The sequence below is a fragment of the Mytilus galloprovincialis genome, chromosome 12 (assembly GCF_965363235.1).
Source record: "Mytilus galloprovincialis chromosome 12, xbMytGall1.hap1.1, whole genome shotgun sequence".
Lineage (NCBI taxonomy): Eukaryota > Metazoa > Mollusca > Bivalvia > Mytilida > Mytilidae > Mytilus > Mytilus galloprovincialis.
In genome coordinates, this window is record NC_134849.1 from 76,142,517 (window position 1) to 76,162,622 (window position 20,106).

A 20,106-nucleotide genomic window follows, 5' to 3' on the forward strand; every position below is an offset into this window, starting at 1 on the left:
TCATGAATGAACACGAATGCAACCACTTTCATTTAAGACGGAAAGGGCTAAAATTGTAAATATTTCAGTAATTTAGCTCCATTTGAAAATGCCTGTACCAAGTCAGGAATATGACAGTCCTTGTCCATTCGTTTTTGATGCGTTTTGTTATTTGATTTTGCCATGTGATTATAGACTTTCCGAATTGATTTTCGTCTGAGTTCAGTATTTTTGTGATTTTACTTTTTTTAGCATGACTTAATGATGCTGGTACCCGATATACATGCATTATATTGTCAAAAACAGCCCATATTTATGTAGCAGAAGCATTTTACTTTTCAGTAAAAAGGTAAAAAGATTACATTTTCACAATTTTGTTAAACTGCTATATTTTGGGGCCAAATAGGGTTTTTCTGAACCTACTCCTTTAGAAATAAGCGTCGGACGCAGCAAAAGTATAAATTGTTGATTTTATTTTGGCTATCGTAAAACAGCAAATTCCTTTTGTTACTTTTTTTTAGAAAGATAATTGTGCAATGATCTGATAGTTAACATCTCATTCCTTACCTTAATGTTCTTCGAAAATATCCGATGTAACAATAGCTTATGACAACAGCCGTCCTTTTATAGACGCTTTCAAACTTTTTCCATTGAATTCTACGGTCTCAGAGGTAGTTAGCTTAATTACTATAAATGTTATAATTACCAATCTTTTTGTAATCTTTTATGATGAGTCGGTGTTAGTTCTTTCCACAGATCTTCGAAAATAATATTTTACTAGTTTGAAACAACAAACGATTCATTAGAGATTAGATAAATCGTTAATTTTAGCACATTAGAGAAAACGATAATTTTATTGAAGTGATTATGAGATATATACGAATAACGGTTTTAATGGATAGGAATCATACAAAATCATAAGATTAACTCCCATATGATATTGAAGACTAGACACAATTTTGTTTTTCTACATAATTAGAGAAATATTCAAATCATTGTGACTCAAGCAATCAACAAGACGTAATGCCATTTTTTGTTCTTTAATGTTTACTTATTTAGTTTCACTATTTAGAAAAGATATATATCAGCTTTGTTTTTGGTATGACTATAAATTTTCATTTCTGCTCTCTTACTATGTAATATTTCTGCACTCCATGGCTGTATACCTTGCATCAAAATTATTTTTATTTACTTGTGTACGTTATTTTTTTTGTGGCATTTTTTCAAAGTTTTTGTTGTTTTTCTGATATTGTTTGAAATCTCACCCCTTATTCTGGTTAAATCCAACAGGTTGTAATTTTGACAATAGTTTTATTATCAGAAGCAACTTTTTGTTAAGACAACCATTTTAGGAAGATCTGGACTATCGTACCAATTTGAGACATACATATAGCATAGATAACCGCCGTTATTTCTACATAGAAATTAAAAGTTCACAACTGGAAAACTGAAATCATTTTTTTGTCGTAAAGGTTTGTTTTCAATCAACCCTCAATGTTCATGCTGTTAATATTAAGATCAAAATAGAAGGCAGACTTAACCGTATTCTTTATTTCATTCGATATAAACAATAGAAGGGGGCAAGACAAGAATCACAATTTGTTCTAATGGGAATTTTGATTGCTTGTTAAAGAACACTTGACTATATTTACATCACTAGGGTCATCTACCTCGAAACGATATTCTCAGACTATGTGAGACTAACTGTTATCATTCCGAGATTGAAAAACATATGCGTTAAGAAAACTACACTTTCTCTATCAACATTAAGTTTGTACAGCGCGTCTGAGTTCGACGATATGAGTTTTCATGATTATAAGTTTCTTTTAAGTACTTCTTAAAATATGGATACTGTTATAGATTAAAGATTTTCGAAAGAAAACCAGAAGCATTCAAACTCATTGGACAAAAAAAACTACAAATGAGGACGTCATGACAAAAAACACAACATAAAAAACCAATGAGCAGTAGGACGTTGTATTGCCCATGTTAGTACGAATCTGTGGTAAGTATATATGCTATTATACAATTTAGAAAAAAATGTAGATAGATAAATCCCCCTTATTCATATAGTTCTGATACCTTGTGCGGGTTTGCTTTTTTTTATGTCTTTAAGTTATATAATCTCATCATCCGATTTTCTACATAAGAAAAAAGTAGAACAAAAAAGTACTGAATCAATCGGAAAGTCCCTAATCACATGGCAAAATCAAATGACTAAAAACATCAAACGAATGGACAACTATTATATTCCTGACTTGGTACAGGCATTTTCAAATGTATAAAATGTTAGATTGAACCTGGGTTTATAGCACTAAACATCTTACTGGTACGACAGTGGAATCGAATTTAATAATATTGATATTGATGCGTGAACAAAATAAAATGTTAAAAGTCTAAGTCGGTAGGTCACATTCCTAAAAAGGGAACGGGACTGCAGCTACGACGCAAGAAACACATCCGATTATCATCTATACAACGGATATTTCATACCGGCCAACCAACTCGTGATGATTTGCCCTTACCCAGTAAGCAATATGACAGCTATTATTCATTCATTTGATGTGTTTGATCTTTTAATATTAACATTTGAATTTTCATCAGCAAAGAGATAATAACCGTCGAAATGTTCATCTGGTGCAATACAATTGATATCACTAATGTTTTTATTTTTAAAAGAATTTGTTCTAGACTAGTATACTAGGCAACAAAAGAAACGATACAAGACTTTTTTCAAATTTAAGATAAAGTTTTCCGTTTATAGGACCAATATAGAAGGTAGTTATACTTAATCATTATGGAAATATAAATCCGTTTTAAAAAAATATTTTTTTGCTTTCGTGATGTTTTTTGACGATTTTTTTTTTGTTTTTTACAAAATTTACATGAAACGACAATTTGAAAAACAGAAGTTTCAACTAATGATGCCAACCTCTCATTTAAAGGTAAAGACAATGTTTGCCATCAATTTGTTTTTAAAAATCATAAAGTTTCATCGTTTATTTCTTTACCAAAGTTCGGCCCCACGAGAAATCGTTAAAATGTATACATTATCAACTGATTTACCATAGACAGTATGTGTAAAGTGATATTCAAAAAGCGGTCACAATCTTAAAACTAAACCGAAATGTTCCAAATTTACTGTGTATTGTTTTCATATCCAAAGCATTGATTTGAGACAAAAATAAAAATTTTTTTTTGCATTTTTTGAGATTTCAAAAAAACATTTTTTCCCAAAAATTTGAAAAAACAATATTTCAACCCATTAGTTACAACATGAAACACAACTTGATTAGCATATTGAATATTTTTAAACAAAGTTGAAATTCTATTTAGTACTTAAAAAATTACGTGTCGATTTTTTATTCAAATTTCCGCAAAACTTATTTGCACCCTTAAGTCGTTTACAGGGAATTTAGATACTTTCCGACAAGTTTTCATTTTCATTATCACATGTGCATACATTGCAAATGAAAGCTTTTTAAAATAGTGTATTTCATTTTGTTTTATGATTAATACTTCTTGATCAATTTTATTTCAAAGTCGTGTATCGTTTCTTTTGTTGACTAGTATATTATCAAGTGTGATGTGTTAACAGTTTGTAAATGTACGCACTAATATATCATTGGCACGTGATTTATATTTAGAACCTAAGATATACACCCAGTTTCATCGATACAGACCGATGCCGATAACTCTAGAAAAGTGTTCGGTGGCGTGAATGGAGTTAGACGTCAATGATAGAGTGACATAAAAATCCAAACCTATTATTTGAAAAAATGAAATTAAAAATATTTTCAGCAAGAATTTCGAATTTTTAAAAACATAATGTAACGCAACGAGTGTTACCTTGACACAAGTGCTTATATAAGTACACAACAGGAAGTGACATTAAAGTAGTAAGTCAAATTAGTGTTACACTATTTTACGTATGTTGTTGGTTCTATCTTTAAAATGGTTTCAAATGTTTTTATGATGGAGCCTTACTACACACATGGGTTTTGCGAATTTGTAAGACAATAAGGTAACGAACAGATACTTTGGGTGTGATTTTGATGGCATGTTGTATATCACTATGTTAACATGGTTAAGAACATATATATGAAATAAGAAATATTTTCATTCGCAAGGATGTCACATTGTACACCACAATAAGTAGTTAAACTATTGCTTATTCATCTATTTGAGGATGATAATTTTATTTAGAATAAAAATGAGGGAGTAGGTCCAGTAAGACCCCCTTTTGGCCTCGAAATACAGCAGTTTTACAAAATTATTAAAATGTAAACTTTAAGTTATTTAATGGAAATTAGAATGCTTCTGCTATATACATATGGGCTGTTTTCGATAATACAATGCACATATATCGGGTACTAGCATCATCAAGTCATGCTAAATTACTAAAATCTTAAAAATCTAAGAATTGTAGTTAAATTGTAGACGGTTTCCGTCTTTAATGAAAGTGGCCGCCTTTGTGTTCATCTTAATCATGTTAATATTGAAATGTTAGTTGCATTTGATGATAATACACAACATAATTATGTAAAGGTTGAGGATGAACACGGATGCAGTCACTTTCATTTTTGACATAAACCATCTAAAAAGTAACATTTTTGGGCATATTTGATAGATTTTTCAGAAACAAACCTGAATCGGAGGGTTTTTTTATGACTAAATCAGTTAAACTCTTTCACATAAACTATTAAATCAACTGAAATAGACACTTAAGTGTTACATACATAGTTATAGATGTACTGTAGAATAATGGCAAATATTGTTTTTCATCAAATCAATTCGAAATGAGATAACTGGTGTAATATTTTTACGAATCTATTTATACATTAAAACTTGTTCACAAGCAAAAAAGCCAAATAATGATGCAAATAAGAAAGATACCAGTACATTGAAAAGTTACAAGATTATTAATCATCATATTCATTATAGCATAATCATAAATAAGAAGTAATTAAAAATCTGTTTATTGGTGTCTACAAATAAACTATATATATATATATATAACTTTCTTTACGAATTGGCATCAACTCTAGAATAAATAATGAAGTTATAGGTAGACAAAAATTCTTGTGATCAGTATTACATATGGTTCTAGTTTCTATATTGAATAAGTCCATGAAGCAATTCTTTAGTCTGTAATTAATTCTATCTTTATATCAGGGATTGAATATCTAAATATTTTGGATCGGGCATTCAAAAGTACCATTTTTCTAGGAGAAGAATATGTTAATCTATGCTGACATGAATTATCATTGATATAGTCATATCATGAATTAACTGTTTCCAAAACTCTAAGACCTCAGGAATAGATTACCTTAGCTGTATTTGGCAAAACTTTTTGAATTTTTGTAATCAATGCTCTTCAACTTTTTACTTTATTTGGCCTTTTTATTTTTTTTTTATTCGAGAGTCACTAATGAGTTTTTTGTAGACGGAACGCGCGTCTGGCTTAAATACAAAATTTAATCCTGGTATCTATGATCAGTTTATCGAATCCTTTTATCAATATAGTAGTTGATAAAAGAAACGACAGAAGGCAATGCATTTTCAAAAATTGGATCCACTGTATCAAGATAAATAACTGCCCAATTGGTCTAATATTTACAGTGTTAGTTTCTTATCAAAAACATTGATTTTAGGCAAATACGCGAATTTTGTTATGGAAAATCTTGATATTTCAAAATTCGTAATTTCGTATTTTTTCCCAAAATTTCCAAAATTGATTTAAGAACTTAAACTTATATTAATTTTAAAATTTTCCTATTCATCATATTTCATGATAAATTGGACTTCAAACTTGTGTATCGTTATTTTTTTTTGACTTGTATATTTTGAAATAGAATACATTCGAAATAAGTATACCAAAAGTTCTATCAAGTAAAGTAAAAAAAATCAATGGCAATTTAATATCTAAGAATGAATTTATTATTATTTAAACAGTAAAAGATCAAGCTTATAATGGCGCTCAAATGGGGTATATGCAGCACAGGGAAGATTTGTAATGACTTCTGTTCTTGTCTGAAGTCGATGTCCTCACAAGATCATCAGGTGAGAACGAACTAATTAATGTAGTATGGTATGATCATATATATCGGGAGGTTAAAATGGTCGTAACTACATACAGTCATAAATTACTTTGGCGGTATAAAAAGGTATTTTGCACAACTTTTGAAATTTAGGGTCCTCAATGCTTTTCAGCTTGTTTGGGATATTTACATGTAACTGTTTTGATTTGAGCGTCACTGATGAGTCTGATGTAGACAAAACGCGCGTCTCCGTATCAAATAATAAGCCTGGTACCTTTGATAACTAAGTATAGAACTAATTATATATAAGATTGAATGACCTTTTGAGTAGTATTTTTATTCTGTTAATGAAATACAGATCTAGATAAATACTTTATACTGCTACCCAAGAGATATCATTCCTATATTATCAACATTATACTAAATTTCAAGGTTACCATTATTTCTGTGTTCTGTTTCTCATTTTTTTTACTATGACTACCGTTACCAATAATTCTTTAGGTCCGATGATCTTTCAAATATAACTATCGGATGAATAAATTTTAAAAATGGCTACGTTTAGAACAAAATTATGTAAATAAAATACCTTATAAAGAAAATCCTATATTTGATCAAAATTGGGTAAATATACTGCTGTATTGTTGTCATCCCGTACTTTCGCTGACATATGAAATGACTAACCGTCATACCTCGTTAGAAATTCGACAATTAACCGTTATGAACGATACAAAATACGTCCAACTGGAAAGACAATATACAAACCAGATTCATTAATCATACGTTGGACAGTTGTTTTGTCATTTGTCTTTTGCAGATTGTTGCGGTTGTTTCTCGGTCTATGGATAGCGCAAAGAAGTTTGCTTCTAAATTCGCAATTCCGAAGACGTATGATTCCTACGAAAAATTTGCAAACGATCCAGAAATAGGTAACAGTTATGTCATAATTCTTTAGTAGAATTAGAATGCTTTTAAAAGAAGTGTTTGCCTTCAGCAAATACTGATTTTCCATGAATAAAAGAGGGACGAAAGATACCAGAGGAATCGTCAAACTCATAAATCGAAAATAAACTGACAACGCCTGGCTACAAATGAAAGAAGCAATAGAACACATGACACAACATAGAAAACTAAAGAATAAACAACACGAACCACATCAAAAACTCGGATTGATCTAAGGTGCTCCGGAAGGGTAAGAATAATTGAAGGTCTTGATTGCGCGGTAGAGATTGTCTTCATCTCTATATTTTCTTTATGAGGTTATCTTAATGTCTGTTATTCTAATTTCTTTATGACGTTTCTATCTTCGATATTGTTTTCTCTACAATTCACTTTTCGTAACCCTCACTAAGATCCTTATTACTGAAAACATATTTGCTATAAAGAAATAAAGGCAACAGTACACAGGCAAAATTTGCTAACTTGAATTTCACATGAAAAATTTCAAGTGAGATTCACCTCAATCAAGCTTATACATGAAACTCACGTGAATATTTTCATGTGAATTTCACTTGAATTGAGATTCACATGAATCTGATGTGAAATTTTCACATAAATTTCACGTGAAATTTACAACAATTATTTTTTTATATTTTTCATAATTTCGATTAAATTTGAAAATTTAGATGTTATTTGAATTACTCTATTCTAAAAATTCATGTGAATTTCACATGAAAAAAATTAACGTGATTTTCATGCGAAATTCACATGAGTTTCACATGAGAATCACGTGAAACTCACAAAAATTGAGTTCACGTGAGTTTCACGTATAAACTCGTTTGAGGTGAAGTTGATGTGAATTTCACGTGAGATTCACATGAAATTAAATTCACATGAAATTGATGTGAGTGAAATTTGCCTGTGTAGGCTACCGCTGTTCAAAACTCATAAATCGATTGAAAAAACGAAACAAATCCGGGCTACAAACAAAATATGAGGGAAACGCATAAAATATTTTAATAATTCAACACTTCAAATGATTTAAACGAAAGTAAACGATTTATATTCCGTGCTTCTTTGTTAACCTAATCATCATATTTTTTCTTAACTGATAATATTCGATCTGACGTCATTATCATCTATTTTTAGATGTCGTCTACATCGGTTCAGTATGCACAGAACATGTAAGACTGACTGTTATTATGTTGAATGGCGGGAAACATGTATTATGTGAAAAACCATGTTCAATATCAGCCGATGAGGTCAAAATGGTGAACAATCTTGCTAAGGAGAAACATTTGTTCTTTATGGAGGTATATATTACTGTCATATTAGAGATTTGCTGGAGAGGATACATGTTTTAATATAGTAAATGGGCGGGCGTATTTGTGTGTTTTACGACCTTGAATGAGTACTTAGCCCTCGAACGCTCAGCGTGTTACCATTACGCGTTTGGTGAGCATCAACATATAGTTGTTGTTGAAAGTTGGTTAGAAAGTAGTCGGCCCTTTTGTTGTTATTATGTTTTAACTACACACAGCCCGTAACTGGTTTTTTTCTATCTATATATCGCTTTAATTAGATATTGGAAGATGTAGTATGAGTGGCCATGAGACAACTCTTCATTCAAGTAACAATTTATAAAAGTAAATCATTAGAGGTCAATGTACGCCCATCAACACGAACCTTGGCTCACACAAAACAGCAAGCTATAAAGGGCCCTACGACTTACTACTGTAAAACCATTCAAACGGGAAAATCAACGGTCTAATCTATATAAAAAGGGAAACTAGAAACAATTAAAAGCGATATAAACAGACGACAACCACTGAACATCAGATTCCTGACTTACAACAGTTACAAACAATTGCAGCGCGGGATTAAACGTTTTGTTGATAACAAACCTCCGCTATTTTCTGAAACAATAGCTTAACATCACAACATAGAAAGACACACTATAAAATATCAATTTGAAGGGTTAACTCAATCAAAAAACGCAGTACATTGTAACACAGATCACAAAATGTATCACACGATGAACGAATAAATTTGATCTGTGTTTCAATGCAAACACATACTAGTTAATAAAAATAATGGATGAATTATTCAGGTAAAAAGTAAATAAATAGATTTAAACTAAAGTAAAAGTATGAAACCGCTGATAAATGTTAAACAATCAAGTTCACATCTTATGATTGACGGGTTCAGTCATCTAACTCGATTATGTATTGCAAGGCTTTATAGTATTTAACAAAATATTACGGTGGACCTATGTCAGGTGTTATATGCTTTATATCTAATACATTTTTATTGTTTAGGGTCTATGGGTTCGGTGTTTTCCAACTTACAAGAAAATAAGAGAAGAATTAAAGGCCGGTACAATAGGTGATCCACAAATGGTGTCTGTTCGATTCTGTACGCCTGTTGATTTTCATGATTTATCTAGTAATAAGAAATACCCTAGCGAAACTGGAGGTTTTTTGCTTGAAGCTGGTATTTATACTGTACAGTTTGCTCTTATGGTTTACGGAGAAATTCCCGTATCAATAACAGCGGTCGGAGAAGTTATCGAAAATGGTAAGATATATCTGTAAAGCCTCAATAAACATGATAAAACTGATAGTATTTTTTTGAAAATAATATATATTGTCGAAAATTTGTAAATCAATGTCTGCCCAAAAAAATAGATTAAAAACAATACAATTTGAAGTGTTAAAAGCCGTTCTTTTTCGAAAATATTTTATACATTGTAACATGAACGGAGATTGTCTCATTGGCACTCATACCGCATCTTTTTATTTATATTAAAATAATAAAGCCCTTATTTAACGCTAATTTTCAATCTAAACTACGAAAAAATTAAAGAAGTTCCTCAACCAATTGCGCTGCAGACTACGATGATTTTTTATTATTTTAAAAAATTAATGTCTTCACCAAACGCTGATATTTCCAGAATTGCAAATGGTCTTTATAGGGTGGCAGAGGAAAACGTAAGATACCCAACTTGAAGGAAAATTGAAAACGGAAAATCCATAACCAAAAAGCCCAGATACAAATTAATATTCCTGACTTGGTACAGATATTTTCTTATGTGGAAAATGGTGGATTAAAGCTGGTTTTATTGCTAGCAATACCAATCACTCATATGATAGTCCCATAAAATTCTATTTTCTTAAAAAATACAATAAAAACCGCCCTTTAAATACAAAAACGACATGTGTCATACTGGTGACGTCTTCCTGGTCATATAATTCAAGTGATCTATCTGGCTTTTCGGCCCGGTATTTCTAATACGGACTGGCAATGAATCCTGAATTACATGTACACTTATAGTGTGCATGTAATTCAGGATTCATTGCCAGTGCGTTTTGGATATAATGGCCCTATATTCACATCATTGCCAGTCCATATTGGAAATATTGGCCCTGTATTCACATTTGATGTGTGTAATACAGCATTCAGAACAAGTCTGTATTGAAAAAGTTGCAGACGAGATCAAAAATTAGAAAATAACCAACACTTCCTGTCCAATGAAAAGTAGTGTATAAACGATATCTTATGTTTCAGTTAATACTAATTAAAAAACAATATTCTATCAAAAATAAACTTAAAATTGATTTCGTCTTCTTGCCAATAACTTTACACAAAAGAAAAATATCTATTTGTTCATGTGTGGTAATAAATTGAGTAAGTTTATCATAATAACAAATATTTATCATATATTTATCTCAATATCTTAAATGTACAGTCAATATTGTTATTGTTATCTAATATAATACTGTTTAATAAAAGACATTTTCTTATAGAGTCTTCTTAAGTGTAATTAAGATGGGATTTTCAATCTGATTTCGTTTGTATTTGTTCTGTGTGATGTAGATTTGAAATGGAAGTGTTTTGTACTTTAAAATTATCTACACTAAACTGTTTCATAGAGCAGACTTTACATATGTTCAATATTTTTTTCTGTTACACAACCCTCCAATCGTTTTGAGATTGAGTAGATACTGTAAAAGTACTTTAATTCGTGGGTATCAGTTTTCGTGGTTTGAGCAATATTTACATATTCATGGGTTTTTAAATTCGTGGATTTTAGTTTTCTAAACAAAAAAATTATTGAAAAATTAAAGCCTTCAGAAACGAAGGTTACAAATAGTCGAAGGAATTGACCCGTGTAACTCGTAGTGACAACACTAATTAATCCAAGATAAAGTGATCAACAGATTAAGGACCATCAAAGATGTTAATTAGGCTATAAACATGTCACCTAAAGAAATCAGTATTATAAACAAATGCTAAAAACGTATCCTGAATTGTCAAATAATTCTTATCAAAATCAAGCCCAGCATGTCATTATTATTTCCCATATGTACGAGAACTATTGTTGGTATAAAATGAACACTTTATCATACTAGCATAACAATACCGGAAATCTGACTTTCATTGAAAAAGAATATTTTTATGAAAATTAAAAGATCAAAAGTTGTACAGTATAGGATATTAAAGATTAAATGGGCATAATCCTGCATGCAATTGTAGTTCTGTGACTGCTATTAAAGTTATCTCAGATTCGAGGTAATTCAATGTATTCTCTAGATCATATCCAGTAGTCAAACCGTCATAGGGATCTTCCATGTCTTGATTTGGACAATAGTTATTTTATTTCGTTGGACACTTAAATTCGTGGATAAAGTCATCCACGAAAACCACAAAAAATGTTACCCCTCGAATTAAAGTACTTTCACAGTAAACAATTCAGAAAAAATATCTGTAAATTTAATATAACTCTCATGTTGTCAATCAAATATACTGTTTTTGGGTAATTTGATGATTAACATCAGACAGACCACTGTGAGCCAATCGTAACCCTTTGGCTCATCCTTCCAAAAATTTACCCGAAGTATATGTGTTTCAGGTTATGACGTGGATGAATGTATTATCTTGACCTTCAGCAAAGGCCAGAAGGCATGCCTCATGTGTAGTTCCAAATGTTGTCATGAAAGGAATACAGCCATTGTAAACGGAACTAAAGGAAGTATTGAGGTAAGTTTTGTAAACATGAATTAATTTGATGATAGAAAAATGTTCAATTCGATAGACCTTTTTGTGTTCTGTTAAATTGTTTCTTTTAAAATTGCCCGGGGGGTTGCATCCTATATTTTTAGTGGTATAAGTGTGCCGCAAAACAGGGTCTCTTTGGCATGTCCTGCTGGTTAGAACAGGGTTCCTTTTTCATGTCCTGCTGGACGGAACAGGGTCGCGTGTTCATGCCCTGCTGGTGCGAACAGGTTTTTTTTAAACAAAGTATTTGTTCAGAACCGGATCGCCTATTAACTGTTTAAAATACGGTATAGAACCCGGGTCTAGAACAGTATCTTTTTTATACGGTCTAGAACAGGGAATACATTTTCTGAGTGCTTCTACAACAAGGTATGTTTTTCAATATTTCAGTTTAGAACAGGGTATGATTTTCAATGTTTTCTGGTTAGAACAGGGTATGATTTGGCAAGTGATGTCGGCACAGTTAAACCTAAAAAGATAGTCAATAACCCCCCGGTTGAAATTGTAACACGATGATGACTGCTGTACCAATATTTTGACTCTTTTATTTATTATGTCTGTTTAGTTCACGCATCATTGTAAATATAACGGAATTTGATGAAACTGTCGTAAAAAGTGAGAGGTTAAGCGCTATAAAATTAGGTTTAATCCACCATTTTCTACATTTGAAAATGCCTGTACCAAGTCAGGAATATAAAAGTTGTTGTCCATTCGTTTTGAATGTGTTTTGTCATTTGATTTGGTCATGTGATTAGGGACTTTCTGATTTGATTTTCCTCTGAGTTCAGTATTTTTGTGATTTTACTTTTTAATGGCAAAATCAAATTATAACCCACACCAAACGAATGGACAATAACTGTCTTATTCTTGCTTGGTACAGGTATTTTCTTATGTAGATAGGGGATTAAATCGGGTTTTATAGCTAACAAGGTTAAATGTAATATACTGTTTTATCTGTATTTTGGTTCAAATTAAGACAAAAAACTTTAATTTAAATGAATTCATTTAAAAAAAAATTCTACACGTTTACAGGGATGAGTCTTGTGCAGACGAAACGCGCGTCTGGCGTACTAAATTATAATCCTGGTACCTTTGATAACTATTTACACCATTGGGTCGATGCCATTGCTGGTGGACGTTTCGTCCCCGAGGGTATCACCAGTCCAGTAATCAACATTTCGGTGTTGACATGAATATCAATAATGTGGTCATTTTTATAAATTTCCTGTTTTAGAAAACTTTAATTTTTTCGAAAAACTTAGGATTTTCTTATCCTAGGCATAGATTACCTTAGCCGCATTTGGCACAACATTTTTTGAATTTTGAATCCTAAAATGCTCTTCAACTTCTTACTTGTTTGGCGTTGTAAATATTTTGATATGAGCGTCCCTGATGAGTCTTGTGTAGACGAAACACGCGTCTGGCGTACTAAATTATAATCCTGGTACCTATGATAACTATTTGTCTTGGCTTTCCATCTTAAAAAAACTAGTGATGTCCCAAAGCCATGTATTTGACATGTGAGAACTCGATCAATACGAAATATAAAATCACCGAATTATTCTGTATTTGCCGAGAGCACACATTTGTAGTGGACAGATAGTTTTAGTCGTTTTAAGTTCAATAGCAGATAAGTTGTTTAACAATATAAAAAAGTTGTATTTACACAAACATACATGTAAATTAGAAAATTAAAAGCAAACTAAATATTATTGTTATATAATCATCAATCTACAATCTGTCGATACCTGTATCTTGGTATTGCACAAGGTAATATTTTCTTTGACTGTTTATGACGTCTCTGCACTAAACCCATTGGATGTTGGATGTGTACTGATTGATAATTTAGTCTTAGATGCATGTTTTTTAATTAGTTGTTAATGACTTTGAATTAGCTGTCAGTAACTGCTAGTACTCTCAGATTTGTACCTATTTGTTATTGTTCTGGTTTAGAATAGTTTTACATTTGTCATTTCGGGGCCTTGTATAACTCACTATATGTGGTATGGGTTTTTCTCATTGTTGAAGGCCGTACGGTGGTCTATAGTTATTAATATATGTGTAATTTTGTCACTTGTGGAGAGTTGTCTCATTTTCAGTCTTATCACAGCTTCTTTTGTATATTGAAATACAGCATTCTAGTATTTGATTCAAGACCAAAAACTTTATGAAAAATTTAAATTCTTATTAGTTTGAATAATATTCTTATCATTCGTCTAAAATTTTGTTTCCTATTATTTTGAATATATAATATTTAAGAGAATTTTAGCACAAGATTTACATGATTTAAAAATTAGAATTTTCATATTTTGGTCGCAAATTACAAAATATATAATTCTAAAAGATAATATAATGCTCAAAATAAATCTCACTATGTTATAGGTTGCAAGCCCTTTCTACTGTCCAGAAGAAGTTACTCTACCTTCTGAGATATTTAGAAACGAATTACCCCATGGATTTTGTCCATTCATTTGGATAAATGCGAGTGGATTACGATATGAAGCCGACGAGGTTCGTCGCTGTATCAAAAATGGTAGGTGCACACTATATCTATCAAATTCATTTTCTCTTTTCTGTATGAAGAATTGAAATTACAAAATTACCGAATGAAAATTTGAACACGTCAAACATATGGATAACAGCTGTCATCAGCAGTGATAGAAATAACAAACACAAATGCAACCCAAAAAGGTAAAAAAAAAGATATCAAATACAACACGTAAATGTTCCCCGAGGGTATTATCAGCCCAGTAGTCAGCACTTGAATATCAATACTATGGTCATTTCTATAAGTTTCCTGTCTACAAAATTATGAATTTTTCGAAATACTAAGGATTTTTTATCCCAGGCATAGAATATCTAAGCTGTATTTGGCATATTTATGTGGAATTTAGGGTCCTCAATGCTTTTTAACTTTGTACGTCTTTGGCTTTCAAACTATATATATCTGAGCGTCACTGATGAGTCTAATTTAGACGAGAAGCGGGTTTGTCGTATTAAGTTATAAACCTGGCACCTTTGATAACTATTAAGTTCAGGAACAAAATGCCTAGTAGAAAATCATGGGTGAAATCAATGTGATGATAAAATTGAGAATGGAAACAGGGAATGTGTCAAGGAGACAACCACTTAACCAAAAAACAGACAACAGCAGTAGGTCACCAATAGGTCGTCAATGAAGCAAGAAATTCCCGCAACCGGAGGCGTCCTTCAGCTGGCCCTAAACAAATATATATGCTAACGACAAATTTATTTTTCATTTACCTGTATATATTATGAAACCGTTATTTTTCAAAAGGGATGACTTTCCAAGGGTTTTTAAATATTTCGCGGTGGTGTCTTGCCATGGCTTTGTTTGGACTTGTTTGTTTGCGTTTGGCCATGAATGTTTGTCCCTAATAATTTTATCAACTATGTACTAGTATTTGCATTCAGGTATCGCAGATCATATTTATTTGTTCATAGTGTTTTAATTTACGTTTTTTTGATGAGTTAAGTCTTCCAATTGATATTTTATCGTGTGTTTTTCTCTGTTGTGGTGTTATACTATTGTTTCAGAAAAAAGGAGAAGGTTTGGTACCATTAAAACGTTTGCACAAATGTTTGCACATGTCCAAAGTCAGGAATATGATTTACAGTAGTTGTCGTTTGTTTATGTAATTTGTACGTGTTTCTCGTTTGTCGTTTTTTATATAGATTATACCGTTGATTTTCCCGTTTGAATGTTTTACACTCGTAATTTTGGGCTTGTTGTTCGGTGTGAGCCAATGCTATATGTCGAAGGCCGTACATTGACATATAATGGTTTACCCTTATAAATTGTTATTTGGATGGAGAGTTGTCTCATTGGCACTCATACCACATCTTCCTATATCTAGTTTAGTGACTATGGACGTCATACTAAACTCCAAATTATACACAAGAAACTAAAATCAAACATAATACAATACTTACAAAGGCCAGTGGCTCCTGATTTGGGACAGGCGCAAAAATGCGGCGGGGTTAAACATGTTTATTAGATCTCAATCATCCACCGATACCTCTAGCCAATGTAGAAAAGTAAACACACAACAATACGAACATTAAAATTCAGTTCAAGAGAGTCCGAGTCTGATGTCAGAAGATGTATCAAAAGAAAATAAACAAAATGACAATGATCTATTCAACAATGGACAATTACATTTGTACATGTTTTTATTGGTAATGCACTCTGAAAATAAACAACAAACTGCTTTTATTATTCGTTATTATAATGATCTTTACAGGTTTATTGGAATGCCCTGATTTTACACATAAGGAATCAGAAATTGTTCATACCATAATAGATGAAGCAGCAAAACAGATTGGTCGAAATATACCACATACACCAATAAACGTTGAAATGTAAAGAATAGTGTAATTATTATTTTCTGAAAGTAATCTGATGTATGGATAACATGATATCAAAAACAAAACTATGAACAGACTCAAATGTTATAACATTTTCCTTCTTACTTAATAATAAACACCAATATCGAAATGAAATCATCTTTTAGTTTAATCCAGGACTTGAACGGAATACCAATATATGTTAAATAAGGGAAACTGTAGTATACCGCAGTTCCAAAGTCAGACATCGATAGACAGAAAAAAATTGGGTAACAAACTAAAACAAAGACAAATAAAGGCAACAGTAGAAAGAAAATCACAAAAATACTGAACTCAGAGGAAAATCAAATCTGAAAGTCCTTAATCACATGAAATCAAATGACAAAACATATCAAAAACGAATGGACAACAACTGTCATATTCCTGACTTGGTACAGGCATTTTCAAATGTAGAAAAATGGTGGATTAAACCTGGTTTTAAAGCGCTAAACATCTCATTTTATACGACAGTCTCATCACATTACGTTATATTTACAATGATGCGTGAACTAAACAGACATAATAAATAGTACAACAACAACACTTCAACAAGTGCATTGCATAATGGAACGGCCATATACCTGACTTGGTACGGGACATTTTAAGTGGAAATCAACTTGTCAAAATCAACTGAATACGAATGACACACTACACCAATTCTGAATCTCGATGTTAAGTGACAATGACATTTGAAAATCATTACAATGTCATCAATAGTCATATTATCAATTCGAATAATTAACTTATTTGACTTGTTTACGGTTAATCACATGTTAAACTATATTTTAAGGTAAATATAAATGGCGAAAAAAAGTGATATTTCACGGTTATCTAAAGGCGATTTACTTTGTCGCCTCATCTAATAAATGTCATGGTTTTGTTCAAGTTTTTTTTGAAAGAGTATATCTATGATTAGTTGTTTGAAAAAAAAATACTTAAAATACTTAAAATACATTAGATGTACACCACAGAAAATAAATGAAATAACAATTACAGGATACATCGATTCAAAGGAGTATATCGACCTCGGACCTCGTCCCCAATCAACATACTTCTTTCATGTCACATATTCCTGTTTCGACCTCTTTCAATGGTTATAATTATATAGTACAATGTCACGAATGTACGTCGCTCAAAATCAGTTTATTTTAAATGTTTTTATTTATAGGAAAACTTATTGGATACTGTTAACAGTTATTACCCCTTAATAAATTGACATTTTGTATGCATATTCTATATCTTAACATGACTATGTTTACTATCGGTTAGCTTGTTAGTTTTTGAACGAAATATTTCGACATAAGTCCAAATAGAAATATGGACCAAAAATCAACACGACAGGTGCTATATGTGGGGCGGTATCTGCTTACCTTTTCGAAGAACATGATATTACTCCAGTGTTTGGTAGTGTTCGTGTTTCTCAGTCTTTAGTTGTAACTGTTGTGTATATAATACATTTTTTAACACTTTAAAAAAGATTGATATTTGACCTTTCTATGACCAACTGGTTATATAATATCAGATAAGTATACAAACCATAATAATACACATATTGCCTTTGACGTTTATCCAATTGTTAATGGTATCAGGCTTATAATTTGACACACCAGACGCGTGTTTCGTCTACATAAGGCCCATCCGAGACGCTAAGATAAAAATAATGACAAAGCCAAACAGGTATTAAGTCGAAGTATAATACTGAACTCCAAAACGTAGAAATGAACTACAACTTAAAATCATATGAGACTAGAGGCATAGACATAGAAGGATGCGAAAGTATTTGATTATTTTACATAATGTATATATAGCTATTGACAATCTTAAAAGACACAGATAGAAATGTACTACTTTTTGATATTCCATTCCCCTAATAATGCTTATGTATGAGGTCAGCTGACACACTTGTTTTCTACAACGATACTGACACAACTATATTTTACAAGACGATTTACTCATTGTTTAAGGATCGAAAATAATTTTAACAAAATTATTGCATATAAGGCGACACGTGTTCTCTTTCTTGAACGAAGTTCTGTACCAGTTTATAGATAATCATGTTGTAGGCATTCATAACTTGACGTGGAAAAAGCGACGATTGTCGGATTACTATAATCAATAAATGATCATAAAAATACCATTTTTTTAAGATGAACAAATACGGCATTTGATAGCAGTGCTCTGACTGATGCCACCAGGTTCAACTCACTTTTTTTTTAAATGTGCTGTACCTAGTCTTATTCGGTGGGTATTTATTTTCGTGGTTTTCGTGGATTACTTTATATCCGAATTAAAATGTCTAATGAAATAGTGCAACTGTTATCTAAATCAAGATATATATCGAATGACCCAATGTAGGTTTGATTACATGGATTCGGGCATTGTTGATTTAAACTCAAATATTATATCGAAAATAAACAAAACACATTATAACCTTTATCTAAAACCTGACAGTGGATGTTACCCATTTTTAAAATTATTAAAGAAACCTAAATTGTCCGACAATGTACCTTTTAATGCTAACAGTAAATTATAGCTTAGATCGTTGAGAGTCAGATTTCCAGTGTCGATATGCCTGATTATTTACTGAAGCGCTTACAAAAAAAAAATATGCTAGTTGTTAAATTTCGAAAGAGTTGAATTCTACAATGCAAAGTTTGTTTTTATGACTTTTTTACGTAGCCGTTTTCGTTATATCAAGTGATATGATTTTGGCCCAAATAACACCTTCGATGATCGTTTATCATTGATATAGTCATATTTATAAATTAACAGTTTAAAAAACTTTTGAATTGTTGAAATACTAAGACTTTTCTTCCTCAGGAATAGATTGCCTTAGCTGTATTTGGCAAAACTTTTACTTCGTATTTTATTTGCCTTTTTTTAATGTTTTTGATTCGCGCGTCACTGATGAGTCTTTTGTAGACGAAACGCATGTCCAGTGTTAATATAAAATTTCAATCCTATATATATATATATATATATATATAGTATCTATGATGAGTTTATTTATCTGTTTATCTCAGTTTAATGAGTGTCATCAGTTCTGATTTCACGTATGCAACAATGAATAATATCACTTTGCAATATCATTAAATCGTGACAACTTGTTAGCATAGCTTATATACGATAGCAACTATTTTATGAAATATTTATTGAATGTTGTCATGATTAAAAGACGAAGAATTTAGTAAAAATATATTATGCACTGTCCCCTAAAATCAATCAATAAAAAAAATACTTCGCCCGATTGTTTTACTTTAGATGAATAAATTTGACAAATGTAAGTTTACACAGACATATTGCTTTTTCTCAATCCAAGAAAATACGTTCACAGTAGAATTTGTGTTTCCCGCGGTTTTGGGACACTTTTTAAGCATATCACGGATAGCTGTTGTATTTTACACAAACATGAAGTTTAATAAAGACGTTCTTCGTAACTGCTGTCAGCCAATTAAAAGCACTGAAAAACATACTTGAAATGTTATAAGTAATACTTAAATAAAAAAGAATCGTATTTTTTTTAAATTGTAACCAATGCTTCTTTGATAAGTGAAGACATATATAATATTTGTTCCATGGTAAACTGTAAAAAAAACTATCTGGAATTTCTTTTTAAAAGTCAACACGGACAAAATCAATATTATGTTTTCGAACTTAGAGAAAATTAAAATGGCTAACATGTTGC

At 31.3% G+C, this 20,106-nt stretch overlaps 1 protein-coding gene across 2 annotated transcripts; it reads left to right on the forward strand.

Moving 5' to 3' along the window:
• Nucleotides 1–3,771: 3,771 nt before the first annotated feature.
• On the forward strand, nt 3,772–16,538 carry LOC143054870 (trans-1,2-dihydrobenzene-1,2-diol dehydrogenase-like). 2 transcript variants are annotated; one of them, XM_076227950.1, is made up of 8 exons: nt 3,772–3,878; nt 5,935–6,042; nt 6,835–6,946; nt 8,106–8,269; nt 9,275–9,533; nt 11,869–11,996; nt 14,397–14,547; nt 16,280–16,538. In XM_076227950.1, exons 2-8 carry the CDS (start codon nt 5,953–5,955, stop codon nt 16,399–16,401), a joined length of 1,026 nt encoding a protein of 341 aa, XP_076084065.1. In that variant the 5' UTR covers nt 3,772–3,878; nt 5,935–5,952; the 3' UTR covers nt 16,402–16,538. The 2 variants fall into 2 exon arrangements, with proteins under 2 accessions (XP_076084065.1, XP_076084066.1); XM_076227951.1 differs by having other exon boundaries at nt 3,876–4,003.
• The last annotated feature ends 3,568 nt before the right edge of the window (nt 16,539–20,106 follow it).

Bases quoted from the DNA above. Each gene is read 5' to 3' on its own strand.
- LOC143054870 (XM_076227950.1), top strand. From the start codon at position 5,953: ATGGCGCTCAAATGGGGTATATGCAGCACAGGGAAGATTTGTAATGAC. The intron at 8,270-9,274 runs GTATATATTACT...TTTATTGTTTAG, and splicing joins AACATTTGTTCTTTATGGAG to GGTCTATGGGTTCGGTGTTT. The intron at 11,997-14,396 runs GTAAGTTTTGTA...ACTATGTTATAG, and splicing joins GAACTAAAGGAAGTATTGAG to GTTGCAAGCCCTTTCTACTG.